Source organism: Mobula hypostoma, chromosome 1 (genome assembly GCF_963921235.1).
Source record: "Mobula hypostoma chromosome 1, sMobHyp1.1, whole genome shotgun sequence".
Lineage (NCBI taxonomy): Eukaryota > Metazoa > Chordata > Chondrichthyes > Myliobatiformes > Myliobatidae > Mobula > Mobula hypostoma.
The window spans coordinates 197,896,121-197,916,992 of NC_086097.1; the positions used below are offsets into that span (position 1 = coordinate 197,896,121).

Below are 20,872 nucleotides of genomic sequence, written 5' to 3' on the forward strand. Positions count from 1 at the left end.
TACTCACTCTTCCTTCAGTTAGTCCTGACGAAGGGTCTCGGCCTGAAACGTCGACTGCACCTCTTCCTACAGATGCTGCCTGGCCTGCTGCGTTCACCAGCAACTTTGATGTGTGTTGCTTGAATTTCCAGCATCTGCAGAATTCCTGTTGTCTGGTGAAACTCAAATTGGTTAGTAGCGAGCAGGTAATTGATAAGTGCTGATTAGGAACTCAAATTGGGAAGTGGTAAGTAGATTATTGGTAAGTACTTATTGATAGCATTATTGATTGCATTGTGCAGATGAGTTGTCACTATGCTGATTGGGCAGTCATTAGCTTGCCTGAATTTGTCCTACTTATGAACAAGACTTACTTGAAAAATTTTCCACATTGTTGGTTAGATGCTACAGCTGGAATTGCGCTAGAATAGTTTGGCTTGAGATGCAGATGGCCTTGAACAACATGACTATTACTGGTTGTTTGGTCTCATATCTTTTATTGCATCCAGAGCTCTTGGTTGTTTCTTGGTGTCATGTGGAATGAATCAAATTGGCTGAAGGCTGGTCACCATGATGGTGGGACAAAGCCAACATGAATCATACTTTCGTGAATTCTGATGAACCATGACTGTGACTACTTCTGAAACTAAATGAATATTCTTCATTTGTGAAAGTTGTTATGGGGTTTATAAAGCTCTCAATGCTTGGCATTCAATTTCACAAATGCAGCATTTAGCAAAGGCAACAGAATAGTAATTTGGAGAACAGGGACTCCACCCAGGCCAGTTCTATTTAGATTAGATTCTGGAAGCAACTATAATTGTACTCACTTCTCCCAATTTTGAAATCAGTGCACACGACATTAAGCCATATTATGGTTTAAAAAAAGAATTCTGAAATAAGGGAGCAAATTCTAGAGACATGCAAAAATTTTACTGGAACTTTATAGAGGGAAAGCAAGGTATTATGTTGTCCAAAACATTCATCATTGCTGAGCAATCACTGCTTCAGATGTGTCAACTAATAGACATTTTCCAGTCTTTTTTGGTATATTTATATTTGCCTATCTCCACATGTATTAAAAGAATGCCCTCTTTGAAGGCTATTTTAAATTGCTCAACACTGGAAGTTGCTAGGGCAACAAAAGTAAGCAAAGATCATCAAACTAGTCTTTGGCACAAACACATTTTCTACTTTATGTGAAATAAATAGATGTGTGACTTACAGCTTAATGCTCCATTTTCACCAAAACTAAGCACAGCAACTTCCAAAATCAAAAAATTCTTAGAACCCTTCAATAGTCAATGACATTCTTCTGAAATATAGTCACTGTAAAAACATTGCAAAAGCAGCAGCATACTCTACACAGTATGGTTCCCTAAACAGTGAATAATAATGACCAGATAGTATGGTTTATGATTAGAGTTCAGATACACACATACAAATACAGTCCAACAGAGAAATTCTCTGCTCCTCTTCAGAAAGCAGCATTAGGTCTATTATAGCAACTTGAAAGAGTTGAAGACTTAATAATCTCATTGAAAATATAGTATCATTGGCAATGTAAAACTTCCTCGGTAATGTATTGGAGGTCAATGTGGATTTTCTGTTTAGACATTGAAATGCATATTATACCTAGCATTTACTGACTCAGAGGTAAAGATACCGAGTCTGGGCTGATTTAAGATTACAATGTGAAAATAACAGGCATTAGATTTTATCATGTACTTTTAAGTCATAATATAAGAAGGTAGAAAAGATCCTACTGCACCTTTTTAAAGAAGAATAAGGGAATTCTACTTGATTTCCTGGCCAAAATATGTACCTCGAACACCATCCCTTCAGATTATTGTCACATTGTTGTTGGTGTTACTTCACTTAACACTGCTAGTTGTCATATTTCCTATATTACAGCACTGAATATGCTTTCAAAGTGCTTCATTGGTCAGACCACTTTGGAAAATCCTAGGCTTGTGAAAATAGCTGTGTGAATTGCAACTAAGGAATACAGTTAATGAGTGTCTTATGAACTTTTGTACCAAAGTCTTGAAATTTCAGTCTTGGCTTTGAATTTGAGGTTGATATTTAAGCAACAAGGCATACAATCAATCTTTGTGTATTCTTAGACTGAAAATGTTTATAACTTAAGATAAATATGATTGCTTGGGAAATTAATCACGTTCAGTTTTGTTTTTCTCATCACTGTGGAAACTGAGTAGTATTGATAATTTGTGCTGTGGAAAGTTAGAGATTTATCTGTTTGATCAGTACTGCTAACTGGTTGAACTAGTCTTTTCAGGATCGAGAGATGACTGCGCAAGCGCGTGGACATCAGAGAGTTAGACCGGTGCGGTTTAAAAGGAGACAGCTTTACTGAGCAGGCGACAGAGTAGGAGGGCTCTGGTTCAACGGGCTTCAGTGATAACAGGATGAGGCCAGGTATGTTATCTCTGAAGAATAGAAACAGGAAGTATACCTGTGAAGCCGGTGTTCTGTGCTGGGTGTCAGATGTGGGAAGTCCTGGAAACTCCCAACCTCCCAGAAGACCACATCTGCGCCAGGTGTGTCGAGCTGCAACTCATTAGGGATTGGGTTAGGCAACTGTGGCTGCAGCTCAATGACTTTCGTTTGGTCAGGGAAAGTGAGGAGGTGGTAGAGAGGAGCTATAGGCAGGTAGTCACACCGGAGCCTCAGGAGACAGATAAGTGGGTAACAGTCAGAAGAGGGAAGGACGGGAGTCAGAAAAAGTGAGTACCCCTGTGACTGACCCCTTAACAATAAGTACTCCTGTTTGAGTACTGTTGGGGGGTGGCGGTCTAACTGGGGGAAGCAACAGTGGCCGCGCCTCTGACACAGAGTCTGGCCCTCTGGCTCAGAAAGGTAGGGAAAGGAAGAAGTTAGCAGTAATAGGGGACTCTATAGTTAGGGGATCAGACAAGTGATTCTGTGCACGCAGGAAAGAAACGTGGATGGTAGTTTGCCTCCCAGGAGCCAAGGTCCAGGACGATTCTGATCGCTTCCACGATAACCGGAAGTGGGAAGATGAATAGCTAGAGGTCGTGGTACATATTGGTACCAATGACATAGGTAGGAAAAGGGAGGAGGTTCTGAAAACAGACTACAGGGAATTAGGAAGGAAGTTAAGAAGCAGGACTTCAAAGGGATTACTGCCTGTGTCATGTGACAGTGAGTACTGGAATAGAGTGAAGTGGTGGATAAATGCGTGGCTGAGGGATTGGAACAGGGGGCAGGGGTTCAGATTTCTGGATTATTGGGACCTCTTTTGGGGCAGGTGTGACCAGTACAAAAAGGACAGGTTGCACTTGAATCCGAGGAGGACCAATATCCTGGCGGGGAGGTTTGCTGAGGCGATTGGGGAGAGTTTAAACTAGAATTGCTGGAGAGTGGGAACTGAACAGGAATGGCTACTTAGAGTGCAGATGATACTAAGATAGGTGGCGTTGTGGATAATGAAGTAGGTTTTCAAAGCTTGCAGAGAGATTTAGGCCAGTTAGAAGAGTGGGCTGAAAGATGGCAGATGGAGTTTAATGCTGATAAGTGTGAGGAGCTACATTTTGGTAGGACTAATAAAAATAGGTCATACATGGTAAATGGTAGGGCATTGAGGAATGCAGTAGAACAGAGTGATCTTGGAATAATGGTGCACAGTTCCCTGAAGGTGGAATATCATGTGGATAGGGTGGTGAAGAAAGCTTTTGGTATGCTGGCCTTTATAAATCAGAGTATTGAGTATAGGAGTTGGGATGTAATGTTAAAATTGTGCAAGGCATCGGTGAGACCAAATTTGGAGTATTGTGTACAGTTCTGGTCACCGAATTACAGGAAAGTTGTCAACAAAATAGAGAGAGTACAGAGGACATTTACTAGAACGTAGCTGGGTTTCAGCACCTAAGTTACAGAGAAAGGTTGAACAAGTTAGGTCTTTATTCTTTGGAGCGTAGAAGGTTGAGGGGGGACTTGATAGAGGTATTTAAAATTATGAGGGGAATAGATAGAGTTGACGGGGTAGGCTTTTTTCATTGAAGGTGGGGGGATTCAAACAAGAGGACATGAGTTGAGAGTTAAGGGGCAAAAGTTTAGGGGTAATATGAGGGGGAACTTCTTTACTCAGAGAGTGGTAGCTGTGTGGAACAAGCTTCCAGTAGAAGTGGTAGAGGCAGGTTCGATTTTGTCATTTAAAAAAACATTGGATAGGTATATGGACAGGAAAGGAATGGAGGGTTATGGGCTGAGTGCAGGTAGATGGGACTAGGTGAGAGTAAGCGTTTGGCACAGACTAGAAGGGCCGAGATGGCCTGTTTCCGTGCTGTAATTGTTATGTGGTTATATGAACTGAAGAGACGGAGGAAGGGGTTGTTGGCTCACAAATAGAGAAAGCTTGGAGACAGTGTGAGAGGGATGATAGGCAGCTGATAGAGAAGGGATGCGCTCAGACCAATGGTTTGAGATGTGTCTATTTTAGTGCAAGAAGCATCATTAACAAAGCGGATGAGCTTAGAGTGTTTGGAGCTATGATGTTGTGGCCATTACAGGGACTTGGATGGTTCAGGGGCAGGAATGGATACTTATAGTGCCAGGCTTTAGATGTTTCAGAAAGGACAGGGAGGGAGGCAAAGGAGGTGAGGGTGTGGCACTGCTGATCAGAGATAGTGTCACAGCTGCAGAAAAGGAGGAAGTCATGGAGGGACTGTTTACTGAGTCTCTATGGGTGGAAGTTAGAAACAGGAAGGGGTTAATAACTCTACTGGGTGCTTTTTATAGACCACCCAATAGTAACAGGGACATAGAGGAGCAGATAGGGAGACAGATCCTGGAAAGATGTAATAATAACAGGGTTGTCATGGTGTGAGATTTTAATTTCCCAAATATTGATTGGTATCTCCTAGAACAAGTGGTTTAGATGGGGTGAAGTTTGTTAGGTATGTTCAGGAAGGTTCCCTGATACAATATGTAAATAAGCCTACAAGAGGAAAGGCTGTACTTGATCTGGTATTGGGAAATGAACCTGGTCAGGTGTCGGGTCTCTCAGTGGGAGAGCATTTTGGGGATAGTGATCACAATTCTTTCTCCTTTACCATAGCATTGGAGAGGGATAGGAACAGACCAATTAGGAAAGTGTTTAATTGGAGTAATGATAAATATGAAACTGTCAGGCAGGAACTTGGAAGCATAAATTGGGAACAGATGTTCTCAGGGAAATGTATGGCAGAAATGTAGCAAATGTTCAGGGGATATTTGCGTGGCATTCTGCATAGGTACACTACAATGAGACAGGGAAAGGATGGTAGGGTACAGGAACCGTGGTGTACAAAGGCTATTGTAAATCTAGTCAAGAAGAATAGAAGAGCTTATGAAAGGTTCAAAAAACTAGGTAATGATAGAGATCTAGAAGATTATAAGGCTAGCAGGAAGAAGCTTAAGAATGAAATTAGGAGAGCCAGAAGGGGCCATGAGAAGGCCTTGGAGAGCAGGATTAAGGAAAACCCCCAAGGCATTCTACAAGTATGTGAAGAGCAAGAGGATAAGAAATTAGAGAATAGGACCAATCAAGTGTGACAGTGGAAAAGTGTGTATGGATCAGGAGGAAGTAGTGGAGGTATTTAATGAGTACTTTGCTTCAGTATTCACTACGGAAAAGGACCTTGGCGATTATAGGGATCACTTAGAGTGGACTGAAAAGCTTAAGAATATAGAGATTAAGAAACAGAATGTGCTGGAGCTTTTGGGAAGCATCAAGGTCGATAAGTCACTGGGACCCGACGAGATCAGAATCAGAATCAGGTTTATTATCACCAGTGTGTGACGTGAAATTTGTTAACTTAGCAGCAGCAGCTCAATGCAATACATCATCTATCATAGAAAAAAATAAAATAAAATAAAAATAATAATGATAAATAAACAAGTAAATCAATTACAGTATACATATATTGAATAGATTAAAAAATGCAAAAACATAAATACTGTATATTAAAAAATGTGAGGTAGTATCTCTGAGATAGCAGAGATATTTAATGAATACTTTGTTTCAGTATTCACTACGGAAAAGGATCTTAGCAATTGTAGGGATGACTTACAGCAGATTGAAAAAATTGAGCATATAGACATTAAGAGGATGTGCTGGAGGTTTTGGAAAACATCAAGTTGGATAGGTCTCCAGGACCGTGGGAGGCAAGGAAGGAGATTGCTGAGCCTCCAGTAAACACAAAATAATCTGCAGATGCTGGGGTCAAAGCAACACTCACAACATGCTGGAGGAACTCAGCAGGTCGGGCAGCATCCGTGGAAAAGTTCGGTCAACATTTCGGGCCTGAACCCTTCGTCCTGCTCTAGTGATTGCTGAGCCTCTTTGCATCATCAATGCGGATGGGAGAAGTTCTGGAGGATTGGAGGGTTGCAGATGTTGTTCCCTTATTCAAGAAAGGGAGTAGAGATAACCCAGGAAATTATAGACCAGTGAGTCTTACTTCAGTGGTTGGTCAGTTGATGGAAAAGATCCTGAGAGGCAGGATTTATGAACATTTGGAGAGGTATAGTATGATTAGGAATAACTAGCATGGCTTTGTCAAAGGCAGGTCGTGCCTTACGGGCTTGATTGAGTTTTTTGAGGATGTGACTAAGCACATTGATGAAGGTAGAGCAGTAGGTGTAGTGTGTATGGATTTCAGCAAGGCATTTGATAAGGTACCCCATGCAAAACTTATTGAGAAAGTAAGGAGGCATGGGATCCAAGGGGACCTTGCTTTGTGGATCCAAAATTGGCTTGCTCACAGAAGGCAAAGTGTGGATATAGATGGGTCATATTCTGCATGGAGGTCGGTGACCAGTGGTGTGCCTCAGGGATCTGTTCTGGGACCCCTTCTCTTCGTGATTTTTATAAATGACTTGGATGAGGAAGTGGAGGGATGGGTTAGTAAATTTACTGATGACACAAAGATTGGAGGTGTTGTGGATAGTGTGGAGAGCTGTCAGAGTTTACAGCAGGACATTGATAGAATGCAAAACTTGGCTGAGAAGTGGCAGATAGAGTTCAACCCAGATAAGTGTGAGGTGGTTCATTTTGGTAGGTCAAATATGATGGCAGAATATAGTATTAATGGTAAGACCCTTGGTGGTGTGGAGGATCAGAGGGATCTTGGGGTCCGAGTAAATAGGACACTCAAATCTCCTGTGCAGGTTGACTCTGTGATTAAGAAAGCATACGGTGCATTGGCCTTCATCAATTGTGGGACTGATTTTAGGAGCAGAGAGGTAATGTTGCAGCTATATAGGACCCTGGTCAGGCCCCACTTAGAGTACTGTGCTCAGTTCTGGTCACTTCACTAAAGGAAGGATGTGGAAACCATAGAAAGGATGCAAAGAGGATTTACAAGGATGTTTCCCGGATTGGGGAGCATGCCTTTGGAGAACAGGTTGAGTGAACTTGGCCTTTTTTCCTTTGAGTGACGGACGATGAGAGGTGACCTATTAGAGGTGTATAAGATGATGAGAGGCATTAATCATGTAGATAGAGGCTTCTTTCCAGGGCTGAAATGGCTAACATGAGAGGGCACAGTTTTAAGGTGCTTGGAAGTAAGTACAGAAGAGATGTCAGGGGTAAGTTTTTTACACAGAGAGTGGTGAGTGCATGGAATGGGCTGCTGGTGATGGTGGTGGAGGAGGATACAATAGGGTCTTTTAAGAGACTCCTGGATAGGTGCATGGCGCTTAGAAAAATAGAGGGCTATGAGTAACCCTAGGTAATTTTTACGTATGTACATATTTGGCACAGCATTGTGGGCCGAAGGGCCTGTATTGTGCTGTAGGCTTTCTATGTTTCTGTCTTTCATTTACAGATTGTAGGCTATTGATCAACATCACAGTGAAGCAGATTGCCTTCATTCATGTGTCCTTCTGTGCCATAGAATTAGTCTCTCTCATGTTGATCATAACATTATAAATTAAATATGCAAAGCATTGCATCTTACAATTGTAAAAATGTAAAAAACTTCCTCATTATAAAGCAAAGGGAAATTCTCACCATCATTTCCCCTACATGTACTTCCTTTTATGGTTCCAGAATACATCCTACACAACAGGAAAGCTTATAAATGCTTCTACTTTCTGAACAGGCCGAAGAGAGTTGGACTTTGCACATCTATAATCATGGGCTTCTGCAGATGCACAGTAGAAAACATCCTAACATGCTTCATCATTGCATGGTATGGAAACTGCACTGAGGTGGACAGGAAGACTCTACAACAGTTGTCAAAATTTCTCAATTCATCACTGGCACAGCCTACCTGCCATCAAGGACCTATATACAGAAAGTGGGAACATAATGGATGATCCCACCCACCCTTCTCATGGACTGTTTGTCCCACTACCATCAGTGAGGAGGCTAAGTAGCATTTCACACCAGCACCACTAGATTCAAAAACAGTTACTTTCATCTAGCAGTTAGGCTGATCAGCACCTCCACCCACTAATTCACTCCTCACTCTCCACCACGACTACATCATCATTTCCTGCCTGAGTCACCTTACGTACTGACATTCCCATGCCTTGGTTACTTTATGGACATGCAGTCAATCTATGTATATAAGCTAACTTATGAACTTGTATTTATTGTGATTTTTATTGTGTTCTTTTTGTGCTGCATTGGATCCTATAAAGATAGGTGGAGGGGTAGATAGTGTTGAGGAAGCAGAGAGTTTGTTGAAGAACTTGGACAGGTAAGGAGAATGAACAAAGAAGTGCCAGATTGCATACAGTGTTGAGAAGTTTATGGTCATGCACCTTTTAAAAGGAATAAAGGCATAAACTATTTTCTTAGCGGGAAGCAAATTGAGAAAACAGAGCTGCAAAGAGACTTGGGAATCAAGGTAAAGGATTCCCTAAAGGTTAACATTCAGGTAAAGTATCTTAAGTGATTTTGTATGTTTGCTTGTAATTATTTAATTTGTAACCGTTTTTGAATGTTTCTAAGTGTCATATCCAGAAGCTTCACGAAGGTGTGACTAGGCTGCCTAGCAAGGATTTTTCTCAGTAATTTTGTGGGTGGTTTGATTCTGGTCTCACTATTGTGACCTGTTTACATTGTGCAAGGCCCTGACTTCACAGTCACAAATTCAGCCTTGAGTGACATGTCTTGGGGCTCTCTGCTCTGCAAAATCCATGACTATAACTGCTCATGTTGATTTGGTTCCAAATGCTGAATATACTTTAAAATGCTCATTAAGATTTTACAGGAGAAATCTCGTTTTATGATTCTGTTTGCAGATTCTGATGTTATGCAGTGACAGGAAGTGGGACTGTGGAGTTTTCCAACTTAGAGAAAAGAAGGCAAAGAAAGCCCAATGCTGATTTTTATCTAGATATATTTGTTGAATTTCTTCAATATAGAAATTGTGGACTTCCAGTTGAGATAATTGTTTTATAAAAGTAGTAGTTAATGCTTGGTGAACCAGGAAGGGAATCAATGTTTGTAAGTTTCTTTATACATTTTAATAAGAAAACTAACTTGCAGGTGCAGCTGTTAGAGTTAGAGGCTGACTATTTGTCAAATAAGGACACCAAATAAATGTCTTGTTTACTTAAAGCAGGTGTCTCCTTGATCTGAATTTCTGAATAAAAAAAAGCATGGCACAGATGATAATTATTTAAAAAATCTCTCTCTGCCTCTTCTATTTGATTAAGTATGTTTGTTTCAAATTCAGTTTTCCGATTTCCTTTTGAACTACAATTGGATATGGAAACAAAGACTGTATCTTGAGGAAATTGCAGACCTATTTATTGACATCTGTCAGGAAAATATCCCTCATATTTTTCTAAATTGCTGAGATGTAATATTCTGACCTGAAATGAAGTCCTTAATGTCTTTTTATTAATTCTAGTTCATTGAATATCTATCCTGAATAGTTTGTCTATGGTTTTCATACTGTTTACACAAGAAGTACACTGCAGCACAGTAGCACATCTGTTTAACAATTAGTCAAATAAAAATCAAAGCTGTTCACAGGAAAAGGTGACGATCAGGCAGTAGCTTTAGAGAGTCATCAGAAGTGTTGTGAATCAAAGGGATTAATGTACCTTGAATTTAAGTTTTACCCCAAATACCAGAATTTGCCATCATCTCACTCAATTTTATTTTTGTAGAAATTCACAAAGATTTAATTTCTTTAAAACCTATCAGCATCTTTGGTATTTTTTAACAAGTAGTCACTCAGAATAGAAGGTGAAGAGGCAAACAGAAAATAATTTTAAATATTTTAATGGGAATACAAGTGTAATATCCAAGAACTTGAGATGCCAAGGTGAGGGCTACAGTCTGAAGTGCAGATTGCCATTAAAGCAGAGAAGAGAGGAGCAAAATCATCGAGTAGTTCTTAAACGATAGCAAATTTTATCCAGAGATTTGATCCACCGTCTGTTTTAATTTTACATTTTCAAAATAAGGAACTTTTGAAACACTTAGCAGGGTACACACTTTACATAATACTGATTAAAAGTTTTTTTCAGTAAATGTACAATGTACCTTTTTAATAATTTGAAATGAAATTCACAAACAAAATTTGTAATCCTATCGATCTATCCAAATGCCTTGCTTTTTTTCACTGCCCACCCATTTTAGACCCATTCAAGAGTAACGTGCTACATCATGTGACTAGACAGAGCTACCTATAGCCTGAATGTTCGTTTTGAATTTTGAGTTCCTTCATGTAATTGATCTCCAAAATCATTTTGTATGTTCTGATAGGTACTTGTGCATTCTGCTATGGCTCCTAATCTATCAATGCCTTAGTTCTGGATGTTTCCCTTTGTGTTTGGATCCCTGCAGTTCATTTCCTTTCTTTCTCAATATCCAACTCCTTGCAGATCACAATGATCTAGGATCTATGCATTCCTCAAATATGGATGTGCTGTACATCTCTGAATTTCTTTGTACCTGTATGGTGCAGATGTCATCAGACATCTAGGCACTTTCCAGAATTCCCTCTCCAGATTTGTCTGTCTGTACCACTTTAGCTTCCCTTAAGACAAATCTTAAAATCTCCAATAACAATGGAATATGCTGCAAAAATGATTTATTTGATTGTGGGATGTGAATAGAAATAGGAAGGTTAATATTGATTGTCATTTTCTAATAGTCCCTAAATTGAATGGTTAAAAATCAACCATATTGGTGAGTCTGGATGTAAATATACACTAGACCATGTAAGGGCATTAGTGCATCACATGGGTTTTTTAAAACAAGTTGGTTATTTCATGATTGCCTTTACTGATATCACCCTTTTATTCCCAATATAATTTATTTGAACACATTTCCAAGGCAATACTGTAATTGAAAATCAGAGTATATATTTTCTAGTTTCAATGAAGAAATATGATATACAGTATGTGTTAAAAAGAAAACATTCTGATAGACAACTGCAATTTTCTTTTAATCACAAAGGGTCAAAATAATATTGGCACAACTGTTAATCAAAGTTCAAAGTGAAATATATTATCAGAGTACATACATGTACAACTCTGAAATTCTTTTTCTGTGGGCACATTTAGCAAACCTATAGAGCACTAACTGTAAACAAGATCAATGAACAACGAACTCTGCAAATGCAAATATAAATAAATAGCAATAAGTAATAAGAGCATGAAATAACAAGATAAAAAGCCGTTAAAGTGAGACCATCTGTTGTGGGAACAGCAAAAATGGAATGAGTGTAATTATCCCTATTTATTCAAGAGCCTCATGGCCGAGGGGTAGTAACTGTTCTTGAATCTGGTGGTGCAAGTCCTGAGGCACCCGCACCATCCACCTGATGGCAGCAGTGAGAAAAGAGCATGGCCTGGGTGGTGAGGACCTTTGATGATGGATGCTGCTTTTCTACGGCAACGTTTCATGCAGATGTGCTTCTTTGTTGGGAGGTTTTTACCTGTGATATACTGAGCCAAATCCACTACCTTTTGTCAGCTTTTCTGTTCAAAAACATTGGTGTTCCCATACCAGGACATAATGCAACCAGTCAGTACACTTTCCACCACATCTATAGAAGTTTGTCAAGGTTTTTTTATGACATGCTGAATATCCGCAAAGGAAGTAAAGGCACTGTTGTGATTTCTTTGCAATTATATATATACGATGGGTCTAGGACAGGTCCTCTGAGATAGTGACACCCAGGAATTAAAGTTCCTGACCTTCTCCACCTCTGATCCTCCAATGAGTTCTGGCTCATGGACCTCTGGTTTCCCTCTCCTGATGTCTACAAGCAGTTCCTTGGTCTTGACGATATTGAGTGAGAGGGTGTTGTTATTACACCACTCAGCCAATTTTCAATCTCTCTCCTGTATGCTGAATTGTCACCACCTTTAATACTGCCTACGACGGTGGTGTCATCAGCAAACTTATATGTGGTGTTGGAGCTGTATCTAGCTACGTTAATCTTTTACACTAATGTAGTGATATCATAAGATTAACAATACAAATAAAAATCCTGAATTAAATAAAATAGCCCATAATATTAATGGTTGCCTATATAATTAGTTAAGGGATGGCAATGTTTCATATTCCTGTTAATAGTTTTGTTTCATAGTTTATGCCATTGTTTTACCATGATCTTTGCATTGTTGCCTTGTAATTATCTCCTGGTGTTTCTTTCTCCTCAAATATTGGGTTTGGATGGGCACTATTTAATATGATATTAATTTTAACATAGATAGTAATTTTAAATCATTGAGGAAAAGCATCAAAAATGTTTATATATTAATGACCCATTCAAATACCTCAATGTATTCAAAAATATATTCAAAATGATTAAGCTGCCTTGACTGAAAATATTACAGCATCCTTTGCAGATGAACTGCCTTAAAGCTAAACTTTGCTTAAACTCTGTGCTTATTTTCATTCCTACTGGAAACATTATCCTCTTGGACATTAAAGCTGCAGACCAGTTTTGCTTTCATAGGCAAAACATTGATTAGAAGAGCTTACGGTGTCAGGAACAAGCTACCATTATTAATAAAAGAGTTTATTTATAACTTTGAGTTTCTAACAAGTTGATGGTTAATAGTGCATTTATGGCAACTGTGGAAATTTTGATTAAACAGCACAGTATTTTGAAGCAGTCTCTTCTAACTGAGTACTGTAAAACATGGATTGTGCTAAACTGCTCCATATGCAGTAGGGATTCATTGCTACTTTTACTTGATCTTGGTAACTTTTTATTGAGTATTTATGAAATGGCCTTGTATTCTACCACTAAAGTAAAGGAATACAGTGTATGAAAGGAAAATATTGCAGATGATGGAAATATTGCGCTGATTGCCAGATCTGCTGACTCTAGGTCAATTAGATTCATTACTGGTTACCTGATCAGCTGAGTCTTTCCAGCATTTTCTATTTTATTGAAAGTATGTTATCAATCCAGAAGTGTAACCTGCAATATTTTGCCTCTAATCATGAATTTATTATGTAAATTGATAACAGTGGATTGAAGTTAGCTGGACACATTGGCGTTAGTACATTTTGGCCAACTAAACAGCTGCCCAAATTAGCTGAAGTTTCATGGAAATAGTTTTAAAAAAAAGAATTTTAAAAAGACAAGGTGCCATTTAACTAAGTAACAAATTATGTATTTAAATAAAATACAGAACAAATGAGACACCCTCTACCCAGCATCTTTTTAGCAAGTTTGCAGTTGCTGGAGAACAAGGTTGAGGACAAGATGATTGTATCAGAGGGAAATGAGGAATTGCTGCATTCTGTGTTTCATAAAGACAGCTCACTCTAGACACTCCCAATCTGTCAGTAAGATATAAAGGCTTCTCGATACATGGGATGGATTGAACTGCTAATTTGGAGAATGCAAAAGGTGGGAAAGTGTGTTTCATAATAAACTCCCTGTGGTGCTCTGATGTGGCAGTTTTGTTGTACTTTGGTTTCCCTGACCTGGAACATCTAACGATTAAGTGCCAACTCCTCTACTTACCATGAGAGTTCTCCTCTGTGATTCTGACCACAGTCTACATACCACCAACGAATGACTATAATCAAACACTTGAAATACTACATACAACGTGCTACATGGAGATGGAGTTGCTACATCACCATACAAGAAAAAGTCCACCCCGTGCATTTCAAATGATAGTCAGGGACTTCAATCAGGCTTGTTTGAAGAAATCTCTGCCCAATTACCATCAGCATATAACCCTAGCACCAGAGGTCTTAACACATTAGACCACTGCTATACTATGATATGTGGTGCGTGGCCAAGTGGTTAGGGCGTTGGACTAGCAATCTGAAGGTCATGGGTTCGAGCCTCGGCCGAGGCAGCATGTGTGTCCTTGAGCAAGGCATTTAACCACACAATGCTCCAGTCTACCCAGCTGAGAATGGGTACCAGCAAAAATGCTGGGGGTTAACCTCATGATAGTCTGGTGTCCTATCGGGGGGGGGCGGGGGGTGGAGGAGAGTCTTGTACTCTCAGTCGCTTCAATCTTTAAATCTTTAAAATACTATGCCTACTGTTCCATGCCCAGACTGCATTTTGGGAAATCTTATCTCTTATCTGTCCTAACTGCATACAGATAGAAGCAAAAACACAAAATTCAAAAGAAATGACAACTAAGAGACCTTTGTGGCCGGCAGAGAAGCGGCTACGAGATTGCTTTGAGTTGGTGGACTGGGCTGGGTTCAAGTACTCATCAGAGGATCTGAACGAATACAACACAGTTGTCACAGACTTTATAAAAGCAGTCATAGTTGAGTGTGTCCCCAGAAAACCATTCAGAGTCTTCCCCAACCAGAAGCCCTGGATGAACCATGAGATCCACAATATGCTGACGGCCAGTTCAGTGACATTCACATCTGGCAGCAAGTGAGATATAAGCAGTCCAGGTACAATCTCTGGAAAGCCATCTCATGGGTGAAGTGGTAATTGTGGAATGAACTTGATTAACTGAAGGATGCTCAACAGCTGTGGCGTAGTGAAATCACGCAACATAGGTGGCAACAGGGCTTCACTTCCAGATGAGCTCAATGCCTTCTGTGCTCACTTTGACTGTCAAAGTATGGAGGAACCCTCATGAGTCCCACAGCTCTCAATGACCCAGTGATTTTAGTCTCTAAGGCTGATGTGAGAGCATCCTTCAGGAGAGTGAACCCACGGAAAGCATCCAGCCTGTGCTAGAATGTTCACTGATACCTTTAACCTCTTGCTTCGCAATCTGAGGTACCCACCTACTTTAGATTATGAAGACACGTAGTCCTCTTTTATTGTCATTTAGTAATACATGCTTCAAGCAGGCTTAAGTCATACCATGCCTAAGAAGAGCATGGTAACCTCCCTCAATGACTATCATCCAGTAGCATTTGCATCTACTGTGATGAAGTATTTTGAAAGGTTGGTGATTAAACATATCAACTCCTGCCTGAGACATAATCTGGATTGTTAAAATTCATTTACAGGATGTGGGTGTCACCAGCTAAGCCAGCATTTATTGCCCATTCCTAGTTGCCCTTGAGAAGGTATTGAGCTGCCTTCTTGAACCACCACAGTCCCTGAGGTGTAGGTACACCCACAGTGCTGTTAGGGAGGGAATTACATGATTTTGACCCCACGACAGTGAAGAAATGGTTATATGTTTCCAAGTCAGGATCATGAGTGACTTGGAGGGAGATTTCCAAGAGCTGGTGTTCCCAAGTATCTGCTGTTCTCTTCCTTCTAGATGGTAGTGGTTGTGGGTCTGGAAGGCGCTGCCTTAAGACCTTTGGTGTGTTGTTGCAGCGCATTATGTAGTTAGTACACACTGCTGCAACTGTTCGTTGATGATGGATGGACTGGTTGCTTGTGGAAGGGGTACTAATCAAGAGGGTTGCCTTATACTGGATGGTGTCAAACTTCTTGAGCATTGATGGAGCTGCAGTCATCCAGGCGAGTGGCGAATAATCCATTACACTCCTGACCTGAGCCTTGTAGATGGGTGGACAGGTTTTGGGGAGTCAGGAGGTGAGTTTCACACTGCAGGATTCCTAGTTGTTGACCTTCTTGATAGCCACGGTGTATATATGGATAGACCAGTTCCGTTTCCTGTCAATGCTAACCTCCAGGATGTTCATAGTAGGGGATTCAGTGATGGTGATGCCGCTAAATATCAAAGAATGATGGTTAGATCCTCTCTTGTTGGAGATAGTCATTGCCTGGCATTTGCATGGCTCAAATATTACTTGCCACTTGTCAGCCCAAGCCTGGATATTGTTCAGCTCCTGCTGCATTTGGGTTTGAACTGCTTCACTATCTGAGGAGTCACAAATGGTGCAGAACATTGTGCAGTCATCTGCAAACATCCTCACTTCTGACCTTATGACTGAAGGAAAGTCATTGATGAAGCAGCTGAAGATGGTTGTTCCTAGGACACTTTCCTGAGGAACTCCTACAGTGATGTCCTGAGGATGAGATGATCAACCCCCAACCACCACAACCATCTTCCTTTGTGTCCAACCAAATTCCCATTGACTCCATTTTAGTTAGGGCACCTTGATGCCATACTCAGTCAAATGCTGCCTTGTTGTTGAGGGCTATCACTCTCACCTCAGCTCTGGTATTTAGATCCGCTCCAGTTTGCCTACCAGCACAACAGGTTCACAGCAGATGCCATTTCATTGGCTTTTCAGTCAACCCTGGAATATCTGGACAGAAAGGTGCATATTTCTGATGCTCTTTATCAACTAAAGCACAGCATTCATCCCCTCAAAACTTCTAGACACTGGCCTCTATACCTCCTTGTACAATTAGATCCTCAATTTCCTCACTTACAGATCCTAGTCAGTTCAGACTGGCAACAACATCTCCTCCACAATCTCCATCTGCATAGTCTACTCGCTTTACACTTATGACTATGAGGCTAAGTGCAGCTCCAATGTCATATTTAAGTTTGCTGTTGTTGGCCAAATGAAAGGTGACAAATCAGCGTATAAGATAGAGATTGAGAAGCTGGCTGAGTGGTGCCACAACAACAACTTCTCACGCAAGACCAAGGAGTTAATTATTGACTTCAGGAGGAGGAAGCCAGAGGTCCATGAGCCATTCATCATCGGAGGATCAGATGAAAGAAAGGTAGTGCCTCTACTTCCTTAGAAATTTGGCATGACATCTAAAACGTTGACAAACTTCTACAGATGCACAGTGGATAGTACATTGACTAGCTGCATCGCGGCCTGCTGTGGAACGACCAATGCTCTTGAACAGAAAATCTTACAGAAGGTAGTGGATATCGTCAGTCCATCATGGGTAAAACCATCCCCACCATTGAGCACATGTACAAGGAGCAATGTTGCAGGAAAGTAGCATTCATTATCTGGGACCCCCACCACCACCCAGGTCATGATCTGTTCTTGTTGCTGCCATCAGGGTCTTGAACCAGAGGGGATAACTCCACTCACCCCATCACTAAACTATTCCCACAACCTATGGACACACTTTCAATCATGTTCTTTCTATCATGTTCTCAATATTTATTACTTATTTGTGTATTATTATTTTCTTTCTTTTGTTTTGCACAGCTTGTTGTCTTTTGCATATTGGTTGTTTGTCCATCCTCATGGTTGTGGTCTTACATTGATTCCATTATGGTTTTGGATTTACTGAGTATGCCCACAAAAAATAAATCTCAGGGTTATATCTGGTAACATACATGGACTTTGGACTTTGAAAATAAATTTACTTTGATCTTTGAACTTTGAAATTAGAACACTACCTATACTACTGGTACTTGTCTATCATAGCCAAAGTTTATAGGAAACCTGTGTGGGAGAGACATTAAAGTGGAAAAGGTGTTGCACGGGCATGTTCCACTCTTTTGACCTCAGAAGTCTGGGTCCAGTGGTATGAATAGATATCAGAACTGGGTTCTTCCCTAGGGGCTATTGATGACCTTGACTCCTTTTGTGTCTTGTCACACCCTTCGCTCTCCACTAAGCATTACAGAACGTCCTTTATGGCCATTGGTTCTTACTGTAGATCTCATCCACTCTGTTCAGCAGAGCTGACTTTGCATGCTAGGACAAGCATGTCCCCATCGCACTGGCATATGAGCCCCGCCAGGCTACCCTCAGCTGGTGTAGCAGTGTACAACCATCAGTGACAAAGATCACTGTATTTTGACCACAAACACATTCAGCTGATGCTTGGTGTAGCATCGGATGGCCACACAAGTGTCTGCGACTGATGCTAGTTAGAACCTGATCAGACAAGTCCATAAACAAAAGGAATCACATCAATTTTCTCGATTAGTTTTTGTTCTTTAAGAGTTGGCCAAATAAGCATCTGTCCTTATTAACCAATGGCTCAATTAACTGGAATCCACTATATTTCGTTTTGCTTTCTTCCTTGGGGTTATCTCTACTGGAGGATATTTTGCCAGAGATAAAAATGTTTTAAAATTCAATTTAAAGTTTAATTATCATTCAACCATATATGAATATAGCAAAATGAAATCACATTCCTGCAGGACCAAGGTTTAGAGCATGTTGCCAGCAGCACACAGCACATATGTTTATGCTTTCAGAAAAACATACAATCACAAAGAAAAAAAACCCAAATCCCTGAGTGTCCAGCTTGTTCTTCCACCGAGCGAGCCCTGAGAAGCAGCACCGATGGGAGGGGCTAGCCCGCAGCCCAGAATGCATTTCAGCAGGGCCACAAAGGCAAAGGCCTCTCACTGCCTCAGCATCTTCCTCCCCTCTCCACCCCCCCAGACCCTGCAGCCTAGACCTAGTCTTCAGCGTCACCGAGGCAACAAGTCCAGGTGACAATATGACAATGGTTTCTCAATAAGTCCATCTCCATCGCTATTGAACAACTCGCTGATGGGATAATTTTGCAGTACTTTATGTTCTTGGTATCCAGCAGTGATTTGTGATCATAAAAAAGATATACAAGATAAACAAATACACCTTTAATTGACCTGGAGTGGCCACTATGTTTAACTGCGCTATCTCACCCAATGTAAAGATGAATATTACAGCAGGGAAGAGCTGAGTTGCTTCTCTCAAACACTTGGTGCCTGTTACATAGTTGACATTGCTTCTGTCAGCTTACTTGATGAACTGTGGGAAATGTCAATTTTTAGTATATTATGTCAACTCAGCATATAGCCATATTGAGTCAATTGAAACACTTCCCATGGGGTGCACATCTGCAGGTAATTCAATTCTTTTTCTCCTAGCTTGATTCAGACCCAGGTGCTGGAGATTCATCTGTACAATTTTGTTACCTACATCTGTAATTATGTAAGATTGCCATATTCATTTTCAGAATATTACTATTTCTTTCTAAATATTATGTGTTATTTGTTACTTTACTTATATCACCAGGTAACTTTAAACATGAGTATCTTGCAAATGTTGATTACAGGCTGTCTGAGGCATAAGATTTATTGAGGAAAGATTCTGTATTTTCTTCACAAACTACGTCAAGCATCAAGTCTGCTAACACATCACTTCTCCACGATAGTCCAGCCCAATCCATAACCTAAGCAGTGTCCTTTCTATTTTTTCCTCTAATTTATGATAAGCAATCTCTTTTAACCAACAAATTCTAATCATTTAGATTTACAACATTCTGGCAACATAATTCGGTCATGAATAGTGATTAATCTGATGGGACTCATAGTAATTTTATTTTAGTTATATGGTTTCAGTTTGATTTTTTCAAGGCAAATGATCCATAAATTAGGAGTCAGTTTGTTGACAGAAGGACTGTAGGTGTGTTTATATATTCAGTTTATTTTCATTTAACACTAAATATTTACCCTGCGAAATGCATAGATCATTGGTGATTCACCCCATCTGTACAGGCAAATTAAGATTACCTTTGAGCTAAAACCATGTGGGAATGATTTGTGGGGTACATTCCTAGTTCGTGATGAGTTAATTGATATTACAAAAACAGTGACATTGTTTGGATATTTTGAGTGAGCTACGAGTTTTCCCCAGGGAATTAGTGACACTGCTTACAAAGTGTGCCTTCAAAATCAGGGCAAAAAGAGGCAGAGTTATGTAATAGGGACTAGTTGGGAAGTTATACATCTTGACCTTTCCTTTATTTCCCCCCACAGATGTACTGGTAGCTGGGAAACCCTGTGATTGTGACGTTGCAGTAGAATGCCAGGCTGGAGAGCCAACTTCTCTGGAAGTGAAGCTTACGAATCAGAGCAAGCGTACTGTTGGCCCTTTTGCCCTCACTGTCATCCCGTACCAGGACTATCAAAATGGTGTACACAACAATGATCTTGGGCATGCTGTTACTTCAATTGGATCCAATACATTCTACATTGATGCAGTAAGTAGGACACCTTATGTACTCTGTGCATAACACACAAAGTATTTTGAGTTCAACAACTGTGAAGTATATTCACATCTCACAATATGATCAGTAAATTTTAATAATCATTCTAAAAACAAAATTTAAAAAATAATAATAGTTTTTTTGTTTAAAACTTGTCTACAAAGTGTAGGCAAGGATTTTATCAGCAACCTAACCATTAGCAGATGTGAAATTTGGCCCATGTTCTTCCAGGATGTTTATTAAAATGTGCCATGTGCTTGATTTTCCTTTTCAAATGATGACAATAGGATTGAAGTTTGATGCACAGGAGTAGTGTTGAATTTCACACCTGAACTTTTCTGATCAAAAATACTAATTTAAAATAATTACTCTCCTACTCCAAATCATAACAGAATTTAACAGTGATAACTTGAAGATGTTGGAAAAGAAATCTTAAAATTAAGTAAAATTTAAAAAAATAATTTATAATCTTCATTTTGGTCTGCTAGAATATTACAAACCACAGCATTAGAAAGATGAAATAAATTGATATGAAAAGGCAAGAACTAGTT

At 40.0% G+C, this 20,872-nt stretch overlaps 1 protein-coding gene across 7 annotated transcripts in view; it reads left to right on the forward strand.

The window, feature by feature from the left end:
• trappc9 (trafficking protein particle complex subunit 9) overlaps nucleotides 1-20,872 on the forward strand; it is a 749,291-nt gene that overhangs the window by 708,707 nt on the left and 19,712 nt on the right. For all 7 annotated transcript variants that reach the window (XM_063062835.1, XM_063062851.1, XM_063062844.1 and 4 more), the window contains one exon: nucleotides 20,092-20,315. In XM_063062835.1, the coding sequence (XP_062918905.1) occupies nucleotides 20,092-20,315 (224 nt within the window). The remainder of the gene's footprint in view (nucleotides 1-20,091; nucleotides 20,316-20,872) is intronic.